Source organism: Mixophyes fleayi, chromosome 3 (assembly GCF_038048845.1).
Source record: "Mixophyes fleayi isolate aMixFle1 chromosome 3, aMixFle1.hap1, whole genome shotgun sequence".
Classification (NCBI taxonomy): Eukaryota; Metazoa; Chordata; class Amphibia; order Anura; family Limnodynastidae; genus Mixophyes; species Mixophyes fleayi.
The window spans coordinates 306,799,222-306,821,376 of NC_134404.1; the positions used below are offsets into that span (position 1 = coordinate 306,799,222).

At 38.6% G+C, this 22,155-nt stretch overlaps 1 protein-coding gene and 1 long non-coding RNA gene across 3 annotated transcripts in view; one reads left to right on the top strand and one right to left on the bottom strand.

Annotated features, from left to right (window-relative positions):
- LOC142144776 (uncharacterized) overlaps positions 1 to 22,155 on the top strand; it is a 357,429-nt gene that overhangs the window by 254,581 nt on the left and 80,693 nt on the right. The window lies entirely within an intron of this gene.
- The window catches only part of MACROD2 (mono-ADP ribosylhydrolase 2), a 1,475,276-nt gene that overhangs the window by 100,864 nt on the left and 1,352,257 nt on the right, over positions 1 to 22,155 (bottom strand). For both annotated transcript variants that reach the window (XM_075203945.1, XM_075203944.1), the window contains exon 9: positions 13,586 to 13,667. In XM_075203945.1, the coding sequence (XP_075060046.1) occupies positions 13,586 to 13,667 (82 nt within the window). The remainder of the gene's footprint in view (positions 1 to 13,585; positions 13,668 to 22,155) is intronic.

A 22,155-nucleotide genomic window follows, 5' to 3' on the forward strand; every position in this document is an offset into this window, starting at 1 on the left:
TGTATCAGCAAAAGCCTGTGTCGTGTTCTAAAAATGCAGTGGGTGGGCTACTGACGGCTTTTACCCAGAAGTACCTTCACATTCTGGATAGTAATTTTCCGCTTTCCCTTACTCTTGTTCTAGTGAGGCTAACATGTTTCAGAAATGATTCGTCATTGTTGGTTGCATGAATACGGTATTCAAGGCAGTTTCAAAGAAGGAGATTAAGAATAAACAAGGTATTATGGATTTGACAATGAATCTAACAACTATTTATTATGATCAGCTCAAGTAGACATGAACATTATGGACATATTCGCTTATGTGTCTGAACATCTTTGTGCCATTGTTAGTAATGACGGAACAATAAATTCATGATTGTAATTGGACATTTTGCTCAATTTTATCTTTTTGCAAGATCCCTAAATGGTAAGATATATATTACAACCTGACACTCACTCTACAAATAATTGGTTAAACACACAATCAATGTTCCTGTCTGGCTTTAAAGATTTACAACAGTCTTGTCAATCTCAAAAAGTAAAGGGAGGGTTGGAGGGTTGGAGTGAAGGGGTAAAAGGGCAAAAAACCATGGTTAGCTTATAAACTCTCAGGGCTAGATTTACTAAGCTGCGGGTTTGCAAAAGTGGGGATGTTGCCAATAGCAACCAATCAGATTCTAGCTATGATTTTGTAGAAGGTACTTAATAAATGAAAGCTAGAATCTGATTGGTTGCTATAGGCAACATCCCCACTTTTTCAAACCCGCAGCTTAGTAAATCTGGCCCTCAGTGTGTTCTGAACTTCTGATAAAGGTCCTGCCCAGCCTCCCATGTTACTCTCACTCTGGCTCATAGCTTCTGCATAGCATTGAGAGCGTGACATGCTGCACACACATGTATTTCCATGTATGGAAGAAGGAGCAATCCATTAATGTTTTTTTTTACATAATTATATTATTATCTTTTAATTACAAACAGCAAATTACACAGTGCTGCACTTTGAAATGTTCATGATATATACATGAGGCGTACAACATCAAAAGATAAAGGTAGCTCAGGCCAGCTGAGCTTACAATCTAAGATGTGGGGTACACTTGATACATAAGTGTATAATAGAAATCTTATCTCAAGCTCTACAGAACAGTACATAGTAATAGTCACAATAGTGTCTCTAATCATATTTTTTTTTAAACTCACCATTCTTTGGGGAAAAAAAATATTTATTTTTTACATATTTTGAGATATTGATATCTTACCTATTATTATTTCTGGAGTCCAAAAACTCAGCATAAGACATTTAAATGAACTTCAAAGAGGGAAGTGGATATTTTTGGAGATAACAATTGAACACAGAGTCCCTTGTCAACCACAAACTTGATTTATACATATATTTGGAGGCACAGTAGATAGAACATTACCATATAATTTTAGTCGACTGGCTTCTGCACATCCCAGACTCATTCAAATGTACGATAGTGACACATGTAATTTAGACAGTTCTAATGTGCCTTCAATCTCTTAATTTACTGAGACGTAAATAAGGCTCAGAAAAATTAATATTTAAGCGGTAGAAAGGAAAAGTTGAAATTAATTAAAGGGTGAAGTATGACAGCAGGAAGGACTTTTAAGTGATTTTTTTTTCTTTCCATAATACAAATTCTATCTGGATCTACAATACTTAAAAATGACGATAAGGGCAGGTGCGGGCTGGCAGGTTTCGGCCCTTGGGGCGCACAGGCGGCTGCATCACGTGACATGCGATGCGGCCGCCTGTGCGCTGACGCGGCCACATCGAATGCGGCCGCCGGTACTATTAAAAAAAAAAATAATTCTAAATTTTCATCCACGGGGGGAAATGGGGGGAGGCGGCCGGCCCGAACAGCCGTTAGACTGAGCGGCCCGGGTGCCCGCTGTCCCCCTGCCCCCCGGTCCAGACCACCCCTGGATAAGGGTGTGCACCTATATATTCACATCTGCTTAATATGAAATGTTCTGCTCCTCTGCATATTCTGTGGTTAGTGAATGGCTTTTACTTTATGCACTGATCGCTCACTCGCAGTCTTATTGCCACAGTAAGTAGACATTTTCTGCACTGTAAATAGGACAATAATAGTAATTTACAAACCATAAAATTTGCACACCCACCATACGTCTGTGTCTAGTTATGAAGGTTGGTAGACGCTCCAGAACAGGAGTGGGGTAATAACAGTACAAATGTCACATCAATCTAACCCCACTTTATTAACCTAATTTATCTCTAAATGTATTATTGAGAGTGAGGGAACATAAGTACTGTCTTAAATACATGTGTCAGAAGCTATTTATTACATTTAAAGTATGCCTAGAAATTGACGATGCAAGTACACTCAAACATAAGTATAAGGAGAGGACCTGGTACCGAAATCTCGACGTTAGCAGAGAATTCCAGTCCTTTGGCATGGGGCAGAAGGTTGGGTGCACGCCTGCAAAGAGGGGAACATCCCTGTAAATGAGCCATCTCCATCTTTAAGAGTTTTAAATGCCAACATTTTACTTTTAGCAAAGAATGATACAATATTTCTTCACATCATAGATGTATATATAATATTATCGTAGAAAAACCACCGAGTCCATTTACTTGTTTTGTGAAAGAACGTTCTGGGATAAACCTATGTTTATTCTAGAAACTAAATTAATTTACTGTTCAATTTCAAATTAGATCCACTGCGTGTTTCAATAAGGCATCAATCAGGTATCTTTTTCAATTTAAAATACATAAACTGCTTTTGACAATCTGTGTGCTCCAGATTTAACAAACTCTTCTTGTCAATCAGGTTTAGAGACCATGAGACAATCACTTTGTCTTGAAACATTTCATTTATGTCTGAAAGAAGCTTTATTGATGTTAAATTAAGAGGTAAAGTCAAACAATTGATCATATACAATGTTAATAAGCACATTTTGACTAGTACATCTCTGTTGGCGGCATTGAATGCTATTTGCTTGCTAATTTATATTCTTTTTTTCCTTTTGTTTGTTCACTTTTGTTCTTTACAACCGCAAATTCTGATTACAGTTCACACTATAATGCAACAATCATCTGGTCTCTCCCACACTGGGCTTGCTTAACTCCAGTCTCGAGGCAGAATTCCTCAGATAGACCCAATCAAGCATATAAAGCATATAATGAGGTATATTTCCTAAACTGCAGGCTTGGAAAGGTGGAGATGTTGCCTATAGCAACCAATCAGATTCATGCTGTCATTTTGTAGAATGTACTAGATAAATGATAACTGGAATCTGATTGGTTGCTATAGGCAACATCTCCACTTTTTCAAACCCGCAGTTTAGTAAATATATCTCCAACTGTGTAACAGATAAGGGTGTGCACCGGGCACTTTTAGTGTTTTGGGTTTTGGGTTCTGATTAGCTTGAGGTTTTGGGTTCTGATTTGTTTTGGCAAAACACCTGACGAAAGGTTTTGGTTCTGATTTAAGGTTTTGGGTTCTGATTTATTTTTAAAAAAGCATAAAAAGTGCTAAAATCTAGTTTTTTGTTTGTTTTTCACTCCTACGCTATTATTAACCTCAATAACATTCAATAACAATCATTTCCACTAATTTCCAGTGTATTTGGAACACCTCACACCTCACAATATTGTTTTTAGTCCAAAATGTTGGATCGAGGTAGCTTTCTGGACTGCGTAGTGGAGTGTCCCCGGTACCTAATTTGGTACCGGGGCCACAATAAAAAAACCTTAACTGGTCTCAATTCCACTGCACAGCTATCTGGACTGCGTAGTGTAGTGGCCCCGATACCCAATTTGGTACCGGGGCCACAATAAAAAAACCTTAACTGGTCTCAATTCCACTCTACAGATGGCTGATCCTCTGCAACATATACAGGGTGTAGTTCTAACGCGTCAATACCTCTTGTTTTTGACGATGACAGGTCATTTTAATTAATTTTGAATTTGGCCCCAACATTGAATGTAGTTTAATATCTGATACGCATCTATCTGGACTGCGTAGTGGAGTGGCCCCGGTACCCAATTTGGTACCGGGGCCACAATATAAAACCCTCAACTGGTCTGAATACCACTGCACAGATGGCGGACACCGGATGCACGTCTAACACCAACATAGCAGTTAAGGCCGCAGTTATTTTTTTTTGGAACTACAAAAAAACAAAAACCATAGCAATAGAAATGGCAGTTCCTCTTTTTTGGAAATACAGAAAGAAAGAAAGAAAGAAAGAAAATAGTAATAGAAATGGCAGTTCCTCTTTTTGGGAACTTAACAAGAATTAGAGCTTTTTTTTTTTTTTATTAAGAAATGATGAGTCTCTCTATTAGAGTGTAATGCCCCTTAATACTCCTTTAAATAAAATAGTACATATTCTAGGAGACCCTGTTTATATATTTAAATTGGTTCTGCAAAAATATGCATGATGATCACTGTACAGAGATCTGTAATAAAGCAGCGATTAAAGTGGCCTGATTAAAGGTCATGTAAGATCTTAAAGCACTCACAATTATATAGATACTGTATTCTCGTTAAAGACGCTGCCTAACGTGTATAAAAGTTGGCACTTATATTGCGCTTGCTTCACTGGGTGATGTGAGCAAGCGGAGTGTGTTAATATGTAGAGACCCTATCTAAACATTAATATGATAGAACAAATAGCAGCGCTGTATACGTTGTGTGTAGGTAAGGTAGGGATCTCAAATATCATGACACTCTGTTTAGCCTAATCCCTGACAATGTAATATCACGGAATAGCCTATTTGATTATCAAGGGCAATGCCTAGCTTCTGCTAAATCAGACAGAGTATGCAGCGCACGTCTAACACCAACATAGCTGTGCCGGTGACATGGCCTGCAGGAATATCTCTGATGGAGATAGAACTAGGCCCCAAAGAGCACATAATGCCAAAAAAAGAGTTGCAACATGGTATTGTCCTTGGGCCCTCATTAATGACAAAACATTCAAAAGTATAAAAAAGTTGCATTTTTTTCATGAAATACAATAGAATTTTAATAATGTCTCCTGTACATAAAACAGACTTTTGCTCCTGATTGTAAACACATGTCCTAGCATGCATACTCACCCATTATCGCTAGTGACTGGCACTAAGACTAGACCTGTAGCTGGTGCAAGCAACATGACTGAAAATCACGTACCTTAGAGATGCCCTAAGCTTGAATCAGACACTGTAGTGTGCACCCGAGCTTGGCAAGCCCTTACTGTACATTGACTAGATGCATACGCTCATTCCCCTCCCAGTTCTGCCCCTGATGTCATAGGCACTAGTAAGCAGGGGCGGATCTAGAAAACTGTTGTACCTGGGGCGATTTATGGGGGGGGGGGGGATTTAGGCCCCGCCCCCTTTCTAACATCTTAGGCTGCGTGGCTGATCTGATTGTGTTTTAAACACAATCAGAGCGGCCGGACAGCACACTGTCCCTGCCTGTCACGGCTGGACGGACCTGCACATACTGTGCAGCCGTCGGCAGCAAGTGTCTGCTAGGGGGGGGGGGCGATTGCCCCGATCGCCCCCCCCCCCCCCTTCCTGGATCCGCCACTGCTAGTAAGGGTCATTAGTGGTTGAAGATAAATTGAACATTGCTGCATTCTATGGCGTATTGTTCGATTCTGACCATGTGCAGAATAACTGTGTGCATTATACTCAACGTATCACCAGTTATGCACCTTAATGAATCAGGCCCACTATGTACATGGCGTTTTAATCACCATCGACACTTGGCCATCAGACACGTGTACATAGTGTTCAGCTGCAGGCAGCCAGCCCTGCTAGGACAAAAGAAGGGGTGGGGTCCAGCAGTCAGGGTGATGACAACCCCTCCCTAAAAATAAGAATAAGTCTATATCCACCCCTGGACTCCATGGTTGTCCCTCTGCTACAATGGTAACAAGCCCAGGGTATAGCACTGGTGCTGGTTACTTTAATTGGGGGGGGGCTGGGGTTACTATTATTTATTCTTTTATGAATATATTAAAGATACAGCAGTAATTATTATCTAGTTGATAATAAGGGCTGTCGTATTGTTACTCTAGCCACATTAAGATATGGTCAGAGCGGTAGGTTTACTCATTTGAGATTGTGGCTTACTCTGAATGAGGCCCCTAATGTGTGAATAGAAATGCATTTGTGGGATTTTTTTTTCCAAGATACAAGTTTGTACTTAAATATCTTGCAGTATATTTTACAGTTTACAACTTATCTAATTTCTGTTTTGCATTCCTACAGTAAATGGTATTCCTGCAGTAATTGGTAATGTGTTTTTTACCTGGATAGTGCAACAGAGAGTATTTTGGCAGCTAATTACCTTTAGCTGTTATAGCATCAAATGCACTTTGTTTTGGTTTTTTTTGTCAGGAATTAAACACTGAGGGAATTTTCTAATGTGATGTAAGTGGATATAATGTGAATAATATTTGTGTATGTTTGCACATTTTTAAGAGGTGAGGATGAATTAATGGGATTTATACATCATTTATTGTTATGTATAATGAGAACTTTAAAGAGGGTATAGTTGCTATCGTGAAAGATATGTTGCACATTACTGAATTCTCTCAGAGTTATTGTTTAAACTGAAGTTGTTTTCACTGATGTTTTTCTATTACATATTATGATCTCTATTATCTATCTATGCAGTAAATATGCAAAATTCTATAAAATGATACATTGCAATGTGATTCATTACTAAAATTGTTTTACTCTGCCATCCCTCTCCGCCAGCAGCTACATTGGCTGCCTGAAGTTTATAGAAGTAAATTTAAACTCCTCACTTACAAAGCTCTCAACCAATCCTCCCCTCTACATCTCCAACCTCATCTCTACCTACAATCATGGCCAAAAGTTTTGAGAATAACACAAGTATTGGCTTTCACAAAGTTTGCTGCTTCAGTGTTTTTAGACCCTTTTTGTCAGATGTTGCTATAGTATACTGAAGTAAAATTACAAGCATTTCATAAGTGTCAAAGGCTTTTATTGTCACTTACATTAGGTTTATCCAAAGAGTCAATATTTGCAGTGTTGACCCTTCTTTTTGAAGACCTCTGCAATACGCCCTGGCATGCTGTCAGTCAACTTCTGGGCCACATAATAACTGAGTCTTGCCTAATCAATGCTTGGAGATTGTCAGAACTTCTGGGTTTTTGTTTGTCCACCCGCTTCTAGAGGATTGACCACAAGTTCTCAATGGGATTAAGGTCTGGGTAGTTTCATGGCCATGGACCCAAAATTACAATGTTTTGATCCCTGAGACACTTAGTTATCATTTTTGCCTTATGGCGAGGTGCTCCATCATGCTGGAAAAGACATTGTTCGTCACCAAACTGTTTTTTAATGGTTGGGAGAAGTTGCTCTTGGAGGATGTTTTGGTACCATTCTTTATTCATGGCTGTGTTCTTAAGCAAAATTGTGAGTGAGCCCCCTACCTTGGCTGAGAAGCAACCTCACACATGAATGATCTCAGGATGCTTTACTGTTGGCATGACACAGGACTGATGGTAACGCTCACCTTTTCTTCACATTTTTTCAGATGCCCCAAACAATCTGAAAGGGGATTCATCAAAGAAAATGACTTTACCCCAGTCCTCAGCATTCCAATCCCTGTACCTTTTGCAGAATATCAGTCTGTCCCTGATGTTTTTCCTGTAGATAAGTGGCTTTTTTGATGGCCTTCTTGGCACCAGGCCATCCTCCAAAAGTCTTCACCTCACTGTGCATGTAGATGCACACACCTGCCTTCTGCCATTCCTGAGCAAGCTCTGCACTGATGGTGTCCCACCGCTGAATCAACTTTAGGAGACAGTCCTGGCGCTTGCTGGATGTTCTTGGGCGCCCTGAAGCCTCCTTGAAGTTCTAGATGATCCGATAAATGGTTGATTTTGGTGCAATCTTACTAGCATCAATATCCTTGTCAGTAATGCCCTTTTTGTGCAAAGCAATGATGATTGTACGTATTTCCTTGCAGATAACTGTGGTTAACAGGAATAACAATGATTTCAAGCACCACCTTCCCTTTAAAGCTTCCAGTCTGTTATTCTAACTCAATCAGTATGACAGAGTGATCTCCAGCCTTGTCCTCGTCAACACTCTCATCTGTGTTAATGAGAGAATCACTGACCTGATGTCAGCTGGTCCTTTTGTGGCAGGGCTGAAATGCAGTGGAAATGTTTTTGGGATAAAGTTCATTGTCATAGCAAAAAGGGACTTTGAAATTAATTGCAATTAATCTGATTACTCTTCATTACATTCTAGAGTATATGCAAATTGGCATCATAAAAACTGGGGCAGAATACTTTGTGAAAAATAATATTTGTGTCATTCGCAAAACTTTTTGCCATGACTGTCCACTCTCTGCAGCCCCCACTGCTCTGCCAATTACCGCTGCCTAACTACTTCATTGATTACCTCTTTCCACATCTACCTCCCGCACTTTGTTCGGGCTGCTCTCCAGCTGTGAATGATCTCCCATGCCATATCAGGTTAGCTTCTACTCTCCAAGGCTTCAAGCGTGGCTCTTAAGACCCTACATAATTCCCTTTGTTCACAATCCTTTTTCCACTACAAAATTTCCCACCAACCACTTACTTCCAACTCTTCCAACCTTACTCTCATGTCTCTAATTTCCCACTCCCCCTTTTCTGGTGTGCTCTAGGATGCTATATCTCTCTGCAACAAACCTGCATCCATTCACAACCTATGACTTTTCAATCCTTCACTGTTCTTGCCAGTAGTGAATATTGGCTCTGTCCCTCTGTTTCACCTGCAGCTCTCTTCTATGGGGTAAAATCTGTACTATACATCTCTTCTCTCCATTACACCTCCTCGTTGCTATAATCTATTGCCCATCAGGCCCACTTCCCAATTCCTCAACAACTTTCAAATGCCGCCTCTAAAATTGTCATGCCTACTTCCTCCTGTGGTCACTCCCAGAGGACATCATCTCCCACACATTACCATAGACACTCCATAGACCTCATGTTTTCACATAATTGTGCCATCTCCAGCTTCTCAAACTCTGCCTACCTGCTTCCTCACTAAATCCTTATTTGCTTTTACCTTAACTTGCCTCCTGAGCCACCACCAGCATCCAGATCCATGCGCATACAATGACTACTAAATGGTCTTGACCCAGTCATCTTCTCAACCTCACTTGAACTGCTCCTCTCTCCTATTTCTACCCTGTCCTGTACAAATTCTATAGTCTCATTCTACAATACATCACTCACTGTAACCCTAGACGAGACAGCCCAGGAACAGAAAACAGTCTCCAACAACTCAAACCCCAACCGTGGCACTCCAAATAGACTTGCTACCTGAAAAAATGTTCCTGTACCCCCAAGCACCAATGGAGAAAATCTTACCAACCTCCTCCATTACAAACGTATCCTGTCTACTTACAGCCCTTTTACATCAGAAGAAAAATCAACAGGCTGACTCCTTTTCTCCCCGCTCTTCTTTACCCTCTGAAATTGGGCTTTTGCCGAGACATCCCTCACTAAAGTGACTAATGGTCTACTGACGTTAAATCAAAGGGTTTTTTTCCCTACTCTACTCCACCTTGATCTCTCTGATGTTTTACAGCGCTGTTCTATCCTGATTCACATCCTACGTTTGTGAATGCTCCTTCAATATCTACTGCAAACACATCCTCACCTCTTCTATCTGTTGGAGTTCTTCAAGACTCTGCTCTTGGGCATCTGCTTTTCTCTCTTAATGCGTCTTTTCTCGTTGACCTAGTAACCTCTATACACAAATCTAACTCTCCTGTCCTGACCTCTCTCTTTCTCTTTTACCCTGTGGGTCCAATTGTTTTCTGCCATCTCCACCTGGATGTCCCAATGTTACCTAATGTTTAACATGTCCAAAATTTAGCTCAGTATCTTCCCCTCCTGGTGTCACTACTCTTCCGCTAGTCACCCGTACAGTTGACAATATCACACACTCCCTGTTTGCCAAGCCTACTGCTTTGATGTCATGCTTCACTTCACCCTTATCTTCACTGAACACATACAATCTCTTGCACTCTCTTGTCGCCTTTTTCTTCAAAACATTACGAGAATTTGTCTCTCTCACACGCAGGATGTTACCAAATTCCTGATCCATTCTCTCATTATCTTCCTCCGAGTTTCTGCAACCACCTACTATCTGGCCTTCCCCCTGACCATCTTTACCCTCTGCAATACGTTCTAAATGTGGACCAAAGACTGATTTTTTTCCCTCTAGGAATGGGCTTAGATAATTTCTATCTGGTAGCACCCATTGTCAAAACTGGACTGTATATAAACTACAACATCTTTTCCTAAAGCTACCAGAGCACTACATTGTCACAAAAATAGATGTTCAAACCATTCTGAAAACGGTTCACAGAATAGTTCGTTGAATCTACGCAAAAATTTGCAAATTCTCAAACTTTTGCAAGTTTGAAAGATTTAACCAAGGTTTGGACAGGTTTGAGGCTATTCAAAAAGTCTTGAACTTGATTGATGTTCACTTTGATCATCTTCAAAGCGCACTGAGTGTGTATCCAACATTTGATGAAAACATCCAATGTACATCTATTAAGTTTGATAAACGCTGCTGAAACTTCAGTATTCTATACTGGTAGACTGTGATCTTTAAGATCACAGCCTATGGACAGAGATTTTCTGGTTCAAACCCAGGTAGTGATAAATATGAAGAAAAGGCCAAAATGCTTGTATGTAACACAAGGTATGAGAACTGTTGTAGTCCTTTTATAATTGGCAATTTGCATTTTAAGTTTAGTGGTCATTAAGTCAGTGGTTGGCCTTTGGGGAAATCTCCCCTTCCTATTGACTACTGTCACTACCACTACAAAGATAATTTGTAGCATGTTTTGGGTGCCTTCACTTCATACCTCAGCAATGTTACTTGTTAACAGAGAATTCACGTGCCTGGAAACCCCCCTCCAAGCCTGGAGCACTGTATAATTGAGGTGGCTGGACCCTGCCCCAGCTTCTCACAGCTATGCTTGAAAAGGGAGAGCTGTGTTCACCTAGTCCACCCAGCATTGCCCATGTGTATTATGGGGATAGGAAGAGTTGGAGAGCAGCCAAGCACTGTCTAAAATTATAGCCACGCCCCCACGTATGCTGGTCACGCCTACTGGCGGCGTGGTGTGGAAACCCCTTTCTACAAATCCTGCATTTGCCCCTGCATGCTGATATTGGTTCAGGCACAACATAGCTTTCTCCACTATGTCAAGGCGACAAATAATGTTTAAGAAGTAATCAACATACTAGAGAGCTAAATATAAAACACAGGGGTCTAACCATCATATTCAGACCTTACCCCAGACCCACACAGGGCCCCTAACAGACCACCTGCGAAACAAAACATAGTCACATTTCACAGGGATATTTTTACTTTACTTTTTAGTGCTTTGTTCTGGTGCACTTATTGTAAAATAAATTATATGTCAAACAAATTAACTTTTCATGATTATATACTGTTAAATGCGCTCAACATGCTAACAGACTACATGCTGATGATCAGTTTTATTTAAAGCAAATAAGTTAGGATCAAGGTGTTGAAATGAAAAAAAATATATATTATTAATGTGAATCAGAGAAACAACCAAGAAAACCATGATTCTTCTGCAGTCTCTCTTATTAGAATTCATTAACATATGAGAATGCATAAAGGTAGACGTGTGTTTTGATATTCCTTTAATGCACCATTCAGTTGAATTAAATTAAAATGTTTGTAATGTTATAGAAAGCACACTGCAATTTATGATAGTGTCAATGTGAAAGTGTAAATGTAAATTGAGGTGTTAAAAGATTTGTCAATGTATTACAGCTGTTTGAATCAGAAGAAAGTTAATAATAATGATGTAATATAGAAGTTCACCTGAAATGTGGCTATCACCCCTATCTAAACAGTTATTCAAACTATAATTATACCTGTTTTTATTTACTAAAACTGTTATGTTAACAGCAACTATAACATAAAATGAATGAAGTGTAAAATGTGACTTTATTCATGAAAATACACAGATATATTTTTTGGAAATGTAGCCCTAATAGCTAAAATTGCTCATTGCTATTAAACAATGACTTAAAGCGCTGATCCACTTTTGAAGCACCCCCCAACTCCCCCATTTAATATAACATGTAGCAGCTCACCCTAAGCAGCAAGTATAAAAGGCTCCTGGAACTCTACTCTACTCTACTCCAAGGCATGACCCAGCCGGTCATGCCTTGGGCTGGAGGTCTCAGTCTGTCTTGTATATAGATTGTAATACAAGCCCTGACAAGGCCTGAATATCCAATAGGCTGACTGGGCTGCAGCCTAGAGTGCAAGGCTTTTGGGGGTGGGCACAACATTTTCGGGGGTACAAAATTGTGACTGGGAGAGGTATAAACTGAAATTCACTTTAAAATAAAAGAGGATAGTTGTTCTCCAAAGTAAAAAAAAAAAACATGAATGAAAAACGGAGTAAGTTTTTAATATTGATGAATTCCCATGAGACACCCTCAGGTGGGCACTTGAGGATAAGCAAGTAGGATAGCCAAGGATGTTGAAAGGTGCATATTCAACAGCCTCCTCCCTCCACTCATGTCTTTACCCTCACTAGCACTTTCTCACACCTCCGTTCTACTATAAAGTTCTGATTTTAATGATAAGGAAATGGGTGACAAAAGAGTGCTGTGACCCATTTGAAAACCAAAGTGGAACGGAGTTTCGAAAACATGGAAACATTGGTTGTGGGCTGCCGGATCTCAAATTAAGGACAAGTTCGTTTCTACCATAAACCTGTCATGGAAGTTGAAGGCGTACAAGGAGTGTATTGGCCTATAGCACCCACAGCCCTTAATCAGGCCCTGCACCCGCAATTGATATGGCTTTGACAGATGTATCCGAGTCTCCGTGCAGGTATGCATCTGTTTGCAATTACGCCCTTACTGTACTTGGCCTAGGTTAGACTGTCCCCTCCCTCCTTCTCCAGCCGCAAGCTGGCTCAAGGGCATGCAACTATTTTTGGGCACATGCGTAGTGCACATTTGCAGATTTTATGCGGCAAAACCTTTGTACATCCAACTCAGCATCAGGCCCATAGCACCTTTATAACGTTTATCATAAGTTCCAATATTTACATAATAATACAAAAAAAAACAAATAATAATAATCATAATAAAGAAAAAAAAAGAAAAAATAATAATAATAAAAAAGCTTTGTTGGATCATTCAGCATCTAAAAAATAAGGTTAAAGCTAAATATGTTTATGCAATAGCTATTTTGCTTACATTTAACATCCTCCCCATGATAATAACATACATAACACCCTCCGCTACTCTTCTACAAAACTTCTCACATGCTATACCAAAATTCTTGTAACCTAACAAACTTGTGTTGTGACATGTTCTTTTATTATGGAGGGTTTATGATTGCAAACCTCTATTAAGCATTTTATGTCTGCAAATGACCATGTACATGAAACAATTTAACAAACCTATCAAACACAGTGTTACATGACTACCTAAATGTATGTAATAACGTATAATTAGCTGGCAAAAATTCATTTAAAACTGAATTGCAACATAAAAGTAATATTATTAAACTTTACCTTTTGGGAAAAACTCTTCCAATTTCTTTTTATATATTTTGTAATCGACTTCCAAAAATACACAGAAGATTATGCGATCTATCTGCAAGATCAGAGAAAAGAAAATACAAGTTATCATTGGAAATACATTTGTAATTATTTTTAATATGCACAATATACATGGCAAATTATATTAGATATTAACATACTTCTTTTTAAAAAAAAACAGTTGCATAAACTGCATAGAATTAAAACCATATATAAGTATTTGCACATACTAATCAAACAATTGCGAGAAAGGGATGCTATCTGTTTTCTTGATAAATGCATAGAACTAAAATACGGTAAATAATTAATGGACATGCAGTAAACAGACTAAAAACATTTTGCTAATTTATGGGACATTATTTTTACATTCCAGCCAGTACTTTAGATATTTATCCTGCACAAATAAAAATATGTAAATTAATTTAGAGAAGAGCGAGTCTCCAGTCTCAGCACTCATTAAGAACTCAGAGAATAAGCAATGCAAAATGCAGAATCATATTTATCAAATTATTAATTTCAACATCCTCTGTTTTTAATATATCTTAATGGATTGTAGCTATATTCTCTAATTCTCCAGCAGGGAATTACAAAATATAATAATATTATAATAATAATATAATAATATAATAGCCCTCGCAAGTGGATACTCCAACTATATTGTATGATGAAAGTGGAGTTTATCTCAATGTTTCCTTTTTCTCCTTCTTTCCCCTAACTGGCACAATCGAGTGGGGTTTCAGGGTTCACTACCCTCAAACCCAACCATTCCCGACATACATACACATTGTAAGAATTCTTAAGGCATTGTCTAACTGGACAGGATATCAGCCATTTATCATCACCATCATCACCATTTATTTATATAGCGCCACTGATTCCGCAGCGTTGTACAGAGAACTCATTCACATCAGTCCCTGCCCCATTGGAGCTTACAGTCTAAATTACCTAACATACACACACACACACACACACAGACAGACTAGGGTCAATTTTTATAGCAGCCAATTAACCTACCAGTATGTTTTTGGAGTGTGGGAGGAAACCGGAGCACCCGGAGGAAACCCACGCAAACACAGGGAGAACATACAAACTCCACACAGATAAGGCCATGTTCTGGAATTGAACTCATGACCCCAGCACTGTGAGGCAGAAGTGCCAACCACTTAGCCACCGTTTAAGCTAAAATAAATTCATATATGTTTAAAGGGGAGCTAAAATACATAAAAATACCATATTTACAAATAAAGAGGCATATATTTATATAAGTGAAAGTGAAGAAGTGATATTTCATACTGAATTGCTTCAGTTCTACATTGTCAGCTCTTACCGACTGGTGGCAGCCATGATTTTCTATGCTGTATGCACCAAGTGTAAAATATAAATATTTATGGTAAAGTGCATTGAGCAACATGTGAATCATTTTCTGATTAAACAGAGCTGTTGTATCAATCAAAGAAAAGCAAGACAATATGGTTCACCTTCTTCATTTAACATTTACTTTAACGGCACCATTTAGAGAAAATGGGCAGGCAACAGTTTTAATATTTGTGACTAGCACTTCTGAATAGTATGTACTGTAGAAGATGTCATAACTTTGAAATAAAATTTCTTATGCAATATGATGTACAAAAATTAGGATATTAATTTGATTTCATTAAGCAAAAACTTTGGATATATCTGAACCTAGCTAAGAATTTGGACTTGGAAAATAGGATTTGGTGCAGTCACAAAATCAATAATGACATAAAAAATTAATACAACTACAACAACTGCAGGCATAATAATGTGCTTATATAGAGGATCAATAAAATCAGATGTGGCTTTTATTATACATAATAACTTACAGTAGTATGTGCATTATTCCTTATAATACACAAGCTTCCCTTATGATTACTGAGCTGGTGACATCATAACAGCCTGATTATAAGCAATGGCCACAGAAATCACCATTTATTCTGATATTATTTACATAACTTTATGCATATTATTATTATTATGACAATAATATAATAACAGCACAAAAAATAATAATACATTACGGATCCCAGCTAATGTACATAACAACTGTCTAGAACTATAACATGCATTTTAAAATATGTATTTGTGAATATGTTACTAACACATAACCTAGCATTAGGGTTATCCCATGTCTTCTTTCTTTAGTAGAACTATTTGTCACTGGTTGATGTCTGAGATTAGGGTCCTTCCATTTTACACAGTCACGTAAATGCATTGCCATTTCTTATAAACAATATTAACATGGAGAATTGAGCAGAGCTGAGTTTGACATGTTGTGGCTGAGATCACCATCAATAAGGATGTAAAGTGTTTTTGAAAACATTTGCTTTGCTAATATATCCATCAGCAACGAAGAATTCATTTTTGCCAGACACTCAGACTTGATAGTCCCCCCCAATCAATCTTCTTGGTTATTAAGCCCTTGTCTTTGGAAGTAGGATGCACAGTGATAGGTTTGAAATATTTGAAAATGACCTTCATTTTTCATAGTTACTAGTTATGTGACAGCTGACATAGCCAGAATAATCCTACATTCAGCAAAATTACCCAAACAAAAAAGGATGCATTGTCATTAAGTCAATTTGCTGTGGTACCTTGGTCATAAATTGCAAAGATGTGGATATTGTAACTATGAAAATGTCAATGTAAATTGCTAAAGCTATTGCTGAAAGGCAGTGTGTGTAAGAAGTATATTTGCATATTGTATCCCAGTTGTTTGTTCAAAAATACACTGAATTTTTTAATACAAATATTAAAAAAAATACTGTAAGTACTCTAATACTATTAATGTTTTGGTGTTTTATATTGTATGGTACACTGTTCTCATGAATTATTAGAGCACAGTTAAACCTACAAACAAATCCCTGATCTTATATTTAAAAGCCCTGCAAATCTTAACCGAGGTGTTGCAAATATTTATAATTAATTTGCTGTTAAGTTTTTAAACTGTTCTGTTGTTCTGGCTGCCACTTATCATGCACAGCTGCCAAGCTGAGATAGTGCTGCCGACCAATATAGATACTGTTGAATTTTAATGGCATGTTGTTTTTTTTGCCAGAAATAACCATTTGTCAATACCAAAAGTGTCAAAAGTGCAGAGTAAATGTTGCTTTGTGACACCTGTGGAGGTGCAAAAGCTGTTCCCATTGAATGACAGGAGCTGGGGGATCATCTTGCTAAAATGGGATGAGGTGCATCAGGGCCCATACTTTTTCTCCAATATACACGATTGAGATTATTTTGCAGCACAAGATTATTTAAATTAAATAAAGTGGGGGAGAGAGCCATTTGAGGAAGAAAAGGACTTCATTTTTTCTCCGCCTGTGAGTTTTTAGGGGAATGAGCTTTGTTCCAGAACTTTTTAATGGGAAGCATGGTATATCACATGAATCCACTGATAAATTTAGCTACTCAGATGTAAAATATGAAGTCAGTGGGTCTGGTGTGTGTATACCTGGTGGCCCTGCCCACCTCTATGTTAAGAGATAACAGCACTACTTTTAGGGAAAGCTGAGCAGCTTCATAGGCCCCTGGGGTGAGCTATATCCTGACATATTAGAGAGACTCTAAGGAGCCATTCACAGCTTGTGGCCTTACACAGGGATGATGGCTTGCTGAATCTTATAAAGACAAATATAATTCAGTTTCCAAAATGCAACTTAAAATCAATAATCAGCCACCTATTCCTCAATAGCATGATGAAGGGCAGCTCATATGTTAAATTAAGCAATCAGTCACACAGAGAAGTTGAGGAAATGAGGAATAAGCTCAACTAATATGCTGGACCTATATCTGTTTGGTATTTAAATGTGTGGGTGATTATGACAGTTTATTGAGGGGGAGTTATGTCTCTGGGATATATCTGAGAAAAGTTAAGACAGGTCAAAAATTAGGAATAGTTTTGAACAAACCCTAGGTAACACCCAGGGGACATTAGCATCCCCACATTAGCATCCACACTGCTACTGTGAATGCTGTCCCATTTGATTTTGCTAGAAATTCTGTGTTGTGAAGGGACAAAGGGTCAGTCTTTTGGGAAATCAATCATCATTGATAAGCTGTCCATCTTCAAGCCAATTTCCCTTGGTGCAGAACATACCACTGTCTGTAAGTTGTACTCTGAATTGAATCCCTTTATTTTAAATCAGTTTTTCTTGTGTATGTATGTCAATTGTTTATTAACTGTTTTTATAACCTGTAAGCATTGTACTTTTTGTATATTAGTTTTAAAAATTAGTAAGTGATGTCCTTATTGCTCTAAATAAATTCACTGTCTGTTTAGAAGAGAGATATTGCTTGGCTAGGTTAACTCTTTAGATATCAGTGTGTGAAGTGCTAACTGTTTAGCTACCAGAACACAGAGTGTTCGCAATTGGTTAATTAAGTCATATGTTTGCTACGGGCCTTATACGTAGCTGGTGGCAGTTGTAGAGAAGTGTGGCAGCGTACGTCTGTGCATTCCCTTACAGTATGCTTCCAAGTCCCGAGTGCGCAGAGTGCGGTTTGTGACAGGTAAACTTAGTTAGGAGAGGTTTCCTGACAAAATAGAGGTGATATATTATGTGACTGTGTGAATATATGATAAGATATTAAATCAGGGAGTGGTTAGAAGTGGCTAATTATGACACACACTGTGACATATATAATAAATAGCGCAAAATATAAAACATAATAAAAATAGATTCAAAGTTCCCTCAGTCTCATGAATAGAGTGAGACATAAATAAAGCCAAAGTAAGCAGTACTTTAGGAAAACACCATAAACGCCGAACTTGAACTTGCTCTCCTCCAGTTATGTCGTGTTTGCTAAATCAGATGACCTCCATCGCCACCTCCCATAAACAATTGACCTCTTCTCCATCTGATATGTTAATTTCCTTTCATACAATAAATATATTTTGCTAGAACAAAGGTCCTCTCTTCATTGCTGCGCCCAATCTGCGATATTTATTGCCTTCTTTTCCTTGAAAATACCAAAATATTTATTTTTAGAAGGTGTTAGGCCTATCTTGTAGAAGGGATCTGTAGCTCCAGCTCTATGGAGTCCCGCAGTGATCCGGACCAGTCTGTAACACATGCTTAGTTTTATGGGATAGATAAATGTAAGTAAAGACTAGTAATAATGTATTATATTTTGCTGGATTTATATCATGGTTTGGGATTGTCATTAAGTAACAGTGTTGCTTAGTAAGGTATGATGTGTGGGAATTGAAGAAATAAAGAACACAATATATATTACAGAAAATTAACTTCGCACCTTGTCAGCATAAAATAACAGGAATGAAAGAAAGCTGCGCAGAAAGAGATGTGCCGGCATTTACACATCAAAGGGGTCAAAAGGTTTCCAAAGGGAGAATCAGAGAGAATATCTGTTTAAAATGCCTAATTTCTGTGTCACATTACAGTAACAGAACCACTGGAAACTCAATTCAGGTACAATGCTCAATCTTATATGTAGATCCCACATAGAAATTTGGTGAGCCGTTCATCAATATACAGTATGATCCAGAAAATAAAACAGACATGGAAAATAATATTTACTAAACAGCAATATATACATTCACACACACATACATGTGGGGGGTATTTATACACATTTATGAGACAAGAGATCAGTAATAAAAGTGAATGCACCTACACATTTATCTATGTTGATCTGTTCTATGTATGGTTGTAAGATTGTATTAACCAGGCGCGTGCTGGCAATTTCAGCCCGGGGGGAGCAGAGGCGGCCGCATCACGACACGGGATGCGGCCACCTGTGCGATGACGCATCTCGTGTCATGAGATGCCGCCGCCGGTAAAAATCGGCTATTTTGAATCTGGGGGGCGGCCGATGCCCCCCTGCCCCCCGGTCCAGCCCGCCCCTGGTATTAACCATGATATGTCATATTTGCCGGCTTTTGCAGCAAGCTGTCTGGGAAGGGGCTCCATCATGGGGAGCGTGGACACGCGGATTGTGTCGTTAGGTTCCTGCTAATCTTTGATAATATCGGCCTATAACAGCAGGGGGTGGGACCAGGGTGACATGGTTAGCCCCGCCCACACCCACTTCACCACGAAGAGAGCTGGATGCCAGGAGAACTCCTAAAATTTGGGAGTCTCCCGGACATTTTGGGAGAGTATGTGATATGTTGTAACATTGTTGTAGAAGAAAAATATACTATTTATACATACAGATATTTGTATCATGATTGTGGGTTTTATACATCCTTGATACAGTAACTAGTATAGAGAGAACTCATATTTAATGTGGTGAAAGTAGTAGAGTAGGGGTGGCTTATATGGAAGAGTGTGAAAAGTATGTGAGTCATGAACGAGATTATCTAGGAATGGTGTACGCAAATACTGAGGGCATAATAACATATTTTATACATCATATTTTCCTATTACACAGCCTGTCACAGTAGGCAGATTTTACACAGAATGATGCAAATCAGACTGAGTAAACACAATTAAACAACACCAGTGGGTGGAGAACATGCATCAGTTTGCATGAGGGGTACAGCATAGTCTAGTAGCAGGGAGTACCCACTGCAGTGATAGTAGATAGGTCTGGGAAGTCCTTGCTGTTGCATGAAGCCCGGCCACCATCATATAGATAATTCTAACTGGGGTATCACAGATTGTTAATCTCCCACTGGTTCTAAAGTCTCCCTAGCAGTATAAAAGAATAAAATAAATGTCTCTGCCTACCAATAAGTGCGCAAAATGTTAGGGTGTTCCAACCATCGTGGTTGGTATGCCCTCACCCCCAAGAAGAGGTTTCACCATCCTTATGCCCTTTGTACCTGTTCTTGGGGACAGATGTGGTTTTCAAAAATAAAAAATGCTTTTAAATATAACAGTGATGACTTGTAAACACTATCAACAATTCAACAAGTGTTTTTTTTTCTTAAATAAACAAAAATACTCCCATGAATGTACCATGCAAAATGTATATACTGTTTTGTATGATAATATGAACAGTATTAGTGATTGATATCCAATGCAGAGAGCATCCAAGTGACCATCATACAATACAGAGATCATCCAAGAGACCATCATACAATACAGAGATTATCCAAGAGACCATTATACAATACAGAGATCATCCAAGAGACCATCATACAATACAGAGATCATCCAAGAGACCATCATACAATACAGAGATCATCCAAGAGACCATCATACAATACAGAGATTATCCAAGTGACCATCATACAATACAGAGAGCACCCTCAAGACTGTCAGGCAATCAGAGAGCATTCATGTGAACACCACACAATACAGAGCACATTCTAGTAACACTTATAAAAAGCCAGATAGCTTCCTAGTGACTTCCATATAATACAGAAAGCAGCTTAGTGCCTGCCATACAATACAGAGAGCATCCTAGTGACTTCCATACAATACAGAGAGCAAACAAGAGAGCATCCTAGTGACTTCCATACAATACACAGAGAATACAAGAGTACATCCTAGTGACTGCCAAACTACTTCTAAATACGTTAGAAACGCATAAATACATAATTTTAACACTAGTGTTTTTATTTGAGAGTTTAATTAGTGATACCAAACAGGTACAAAACATTTGCACAATAGAAGAACTACGTTCTACGTATTTATTTTATGATAAAAACGGTATAATACTAGAGTAACAAATAGATCAGGTTCAAAACATAACTATTTCAACAAACCAGTAAAATTGTATAATGAAAATCAAATCCTTCGTCATCTCTGCAGTTCTTTTCTTTCATTTCACAAGAAACATCTGCAGAGGTGGTGCTATTATGAAAACTTAATAAATGCTCTTTAATGTGTCAGGGAAATTAATACATTGGAAAGAAATGAAGGTCCCTGCTGCCCTTTATTGTTATGCAAGTGCACAATGGAGAAACTACTTTATTCCCAGAAACAACAGGTCGTTCCTTTGATGTTCAGTTTTATTTAACAGTGCATTAGCATTAATATAAAATCCCAGATAGCAAAGACTGTAAATTCTCCATAGAGGTATACGGACCAGATGAACTGTAGGGTCTGATCTTGAGAACTCATATCTTTTGAAAAATGTAATTATGAAAAAGTGTCTGCTATCATTGACACCTGCTATAGTAGTGTTTTCCAAATCCGATCTTCAGGGACCCTTAACAGTGCATGTTTTCCACCTCTCCTTGTTAGAGCACTGGTGCAGTACTTACTACCTGTCTATATGTAAATTGTGATTTACATATGCTATGTTAGGGGTCCCTGAGAACCGGATTTGGAAAACACTGTACTATGTATTGTTTATCTATTTGTAGATGGGGCACCATCCACTTATTGCATTCCTGAGAATGTGAAGTGCTCAGCTTCCTGGTTCCCACTCAGTCCATAAAGTATTGACTCAATCAGTGGCCGGCACCATTCAAGACCTTCTTTGTGGTTCTATCAGGTTTACAATGCAAATTGGTAATAGAAACCTCCTTGACAACCAGGATGATAAAAGCTGGCATGAGGTCTGCCGAAACAGAAACAGGTTGACACGGCCCTCACATACACTCCAAT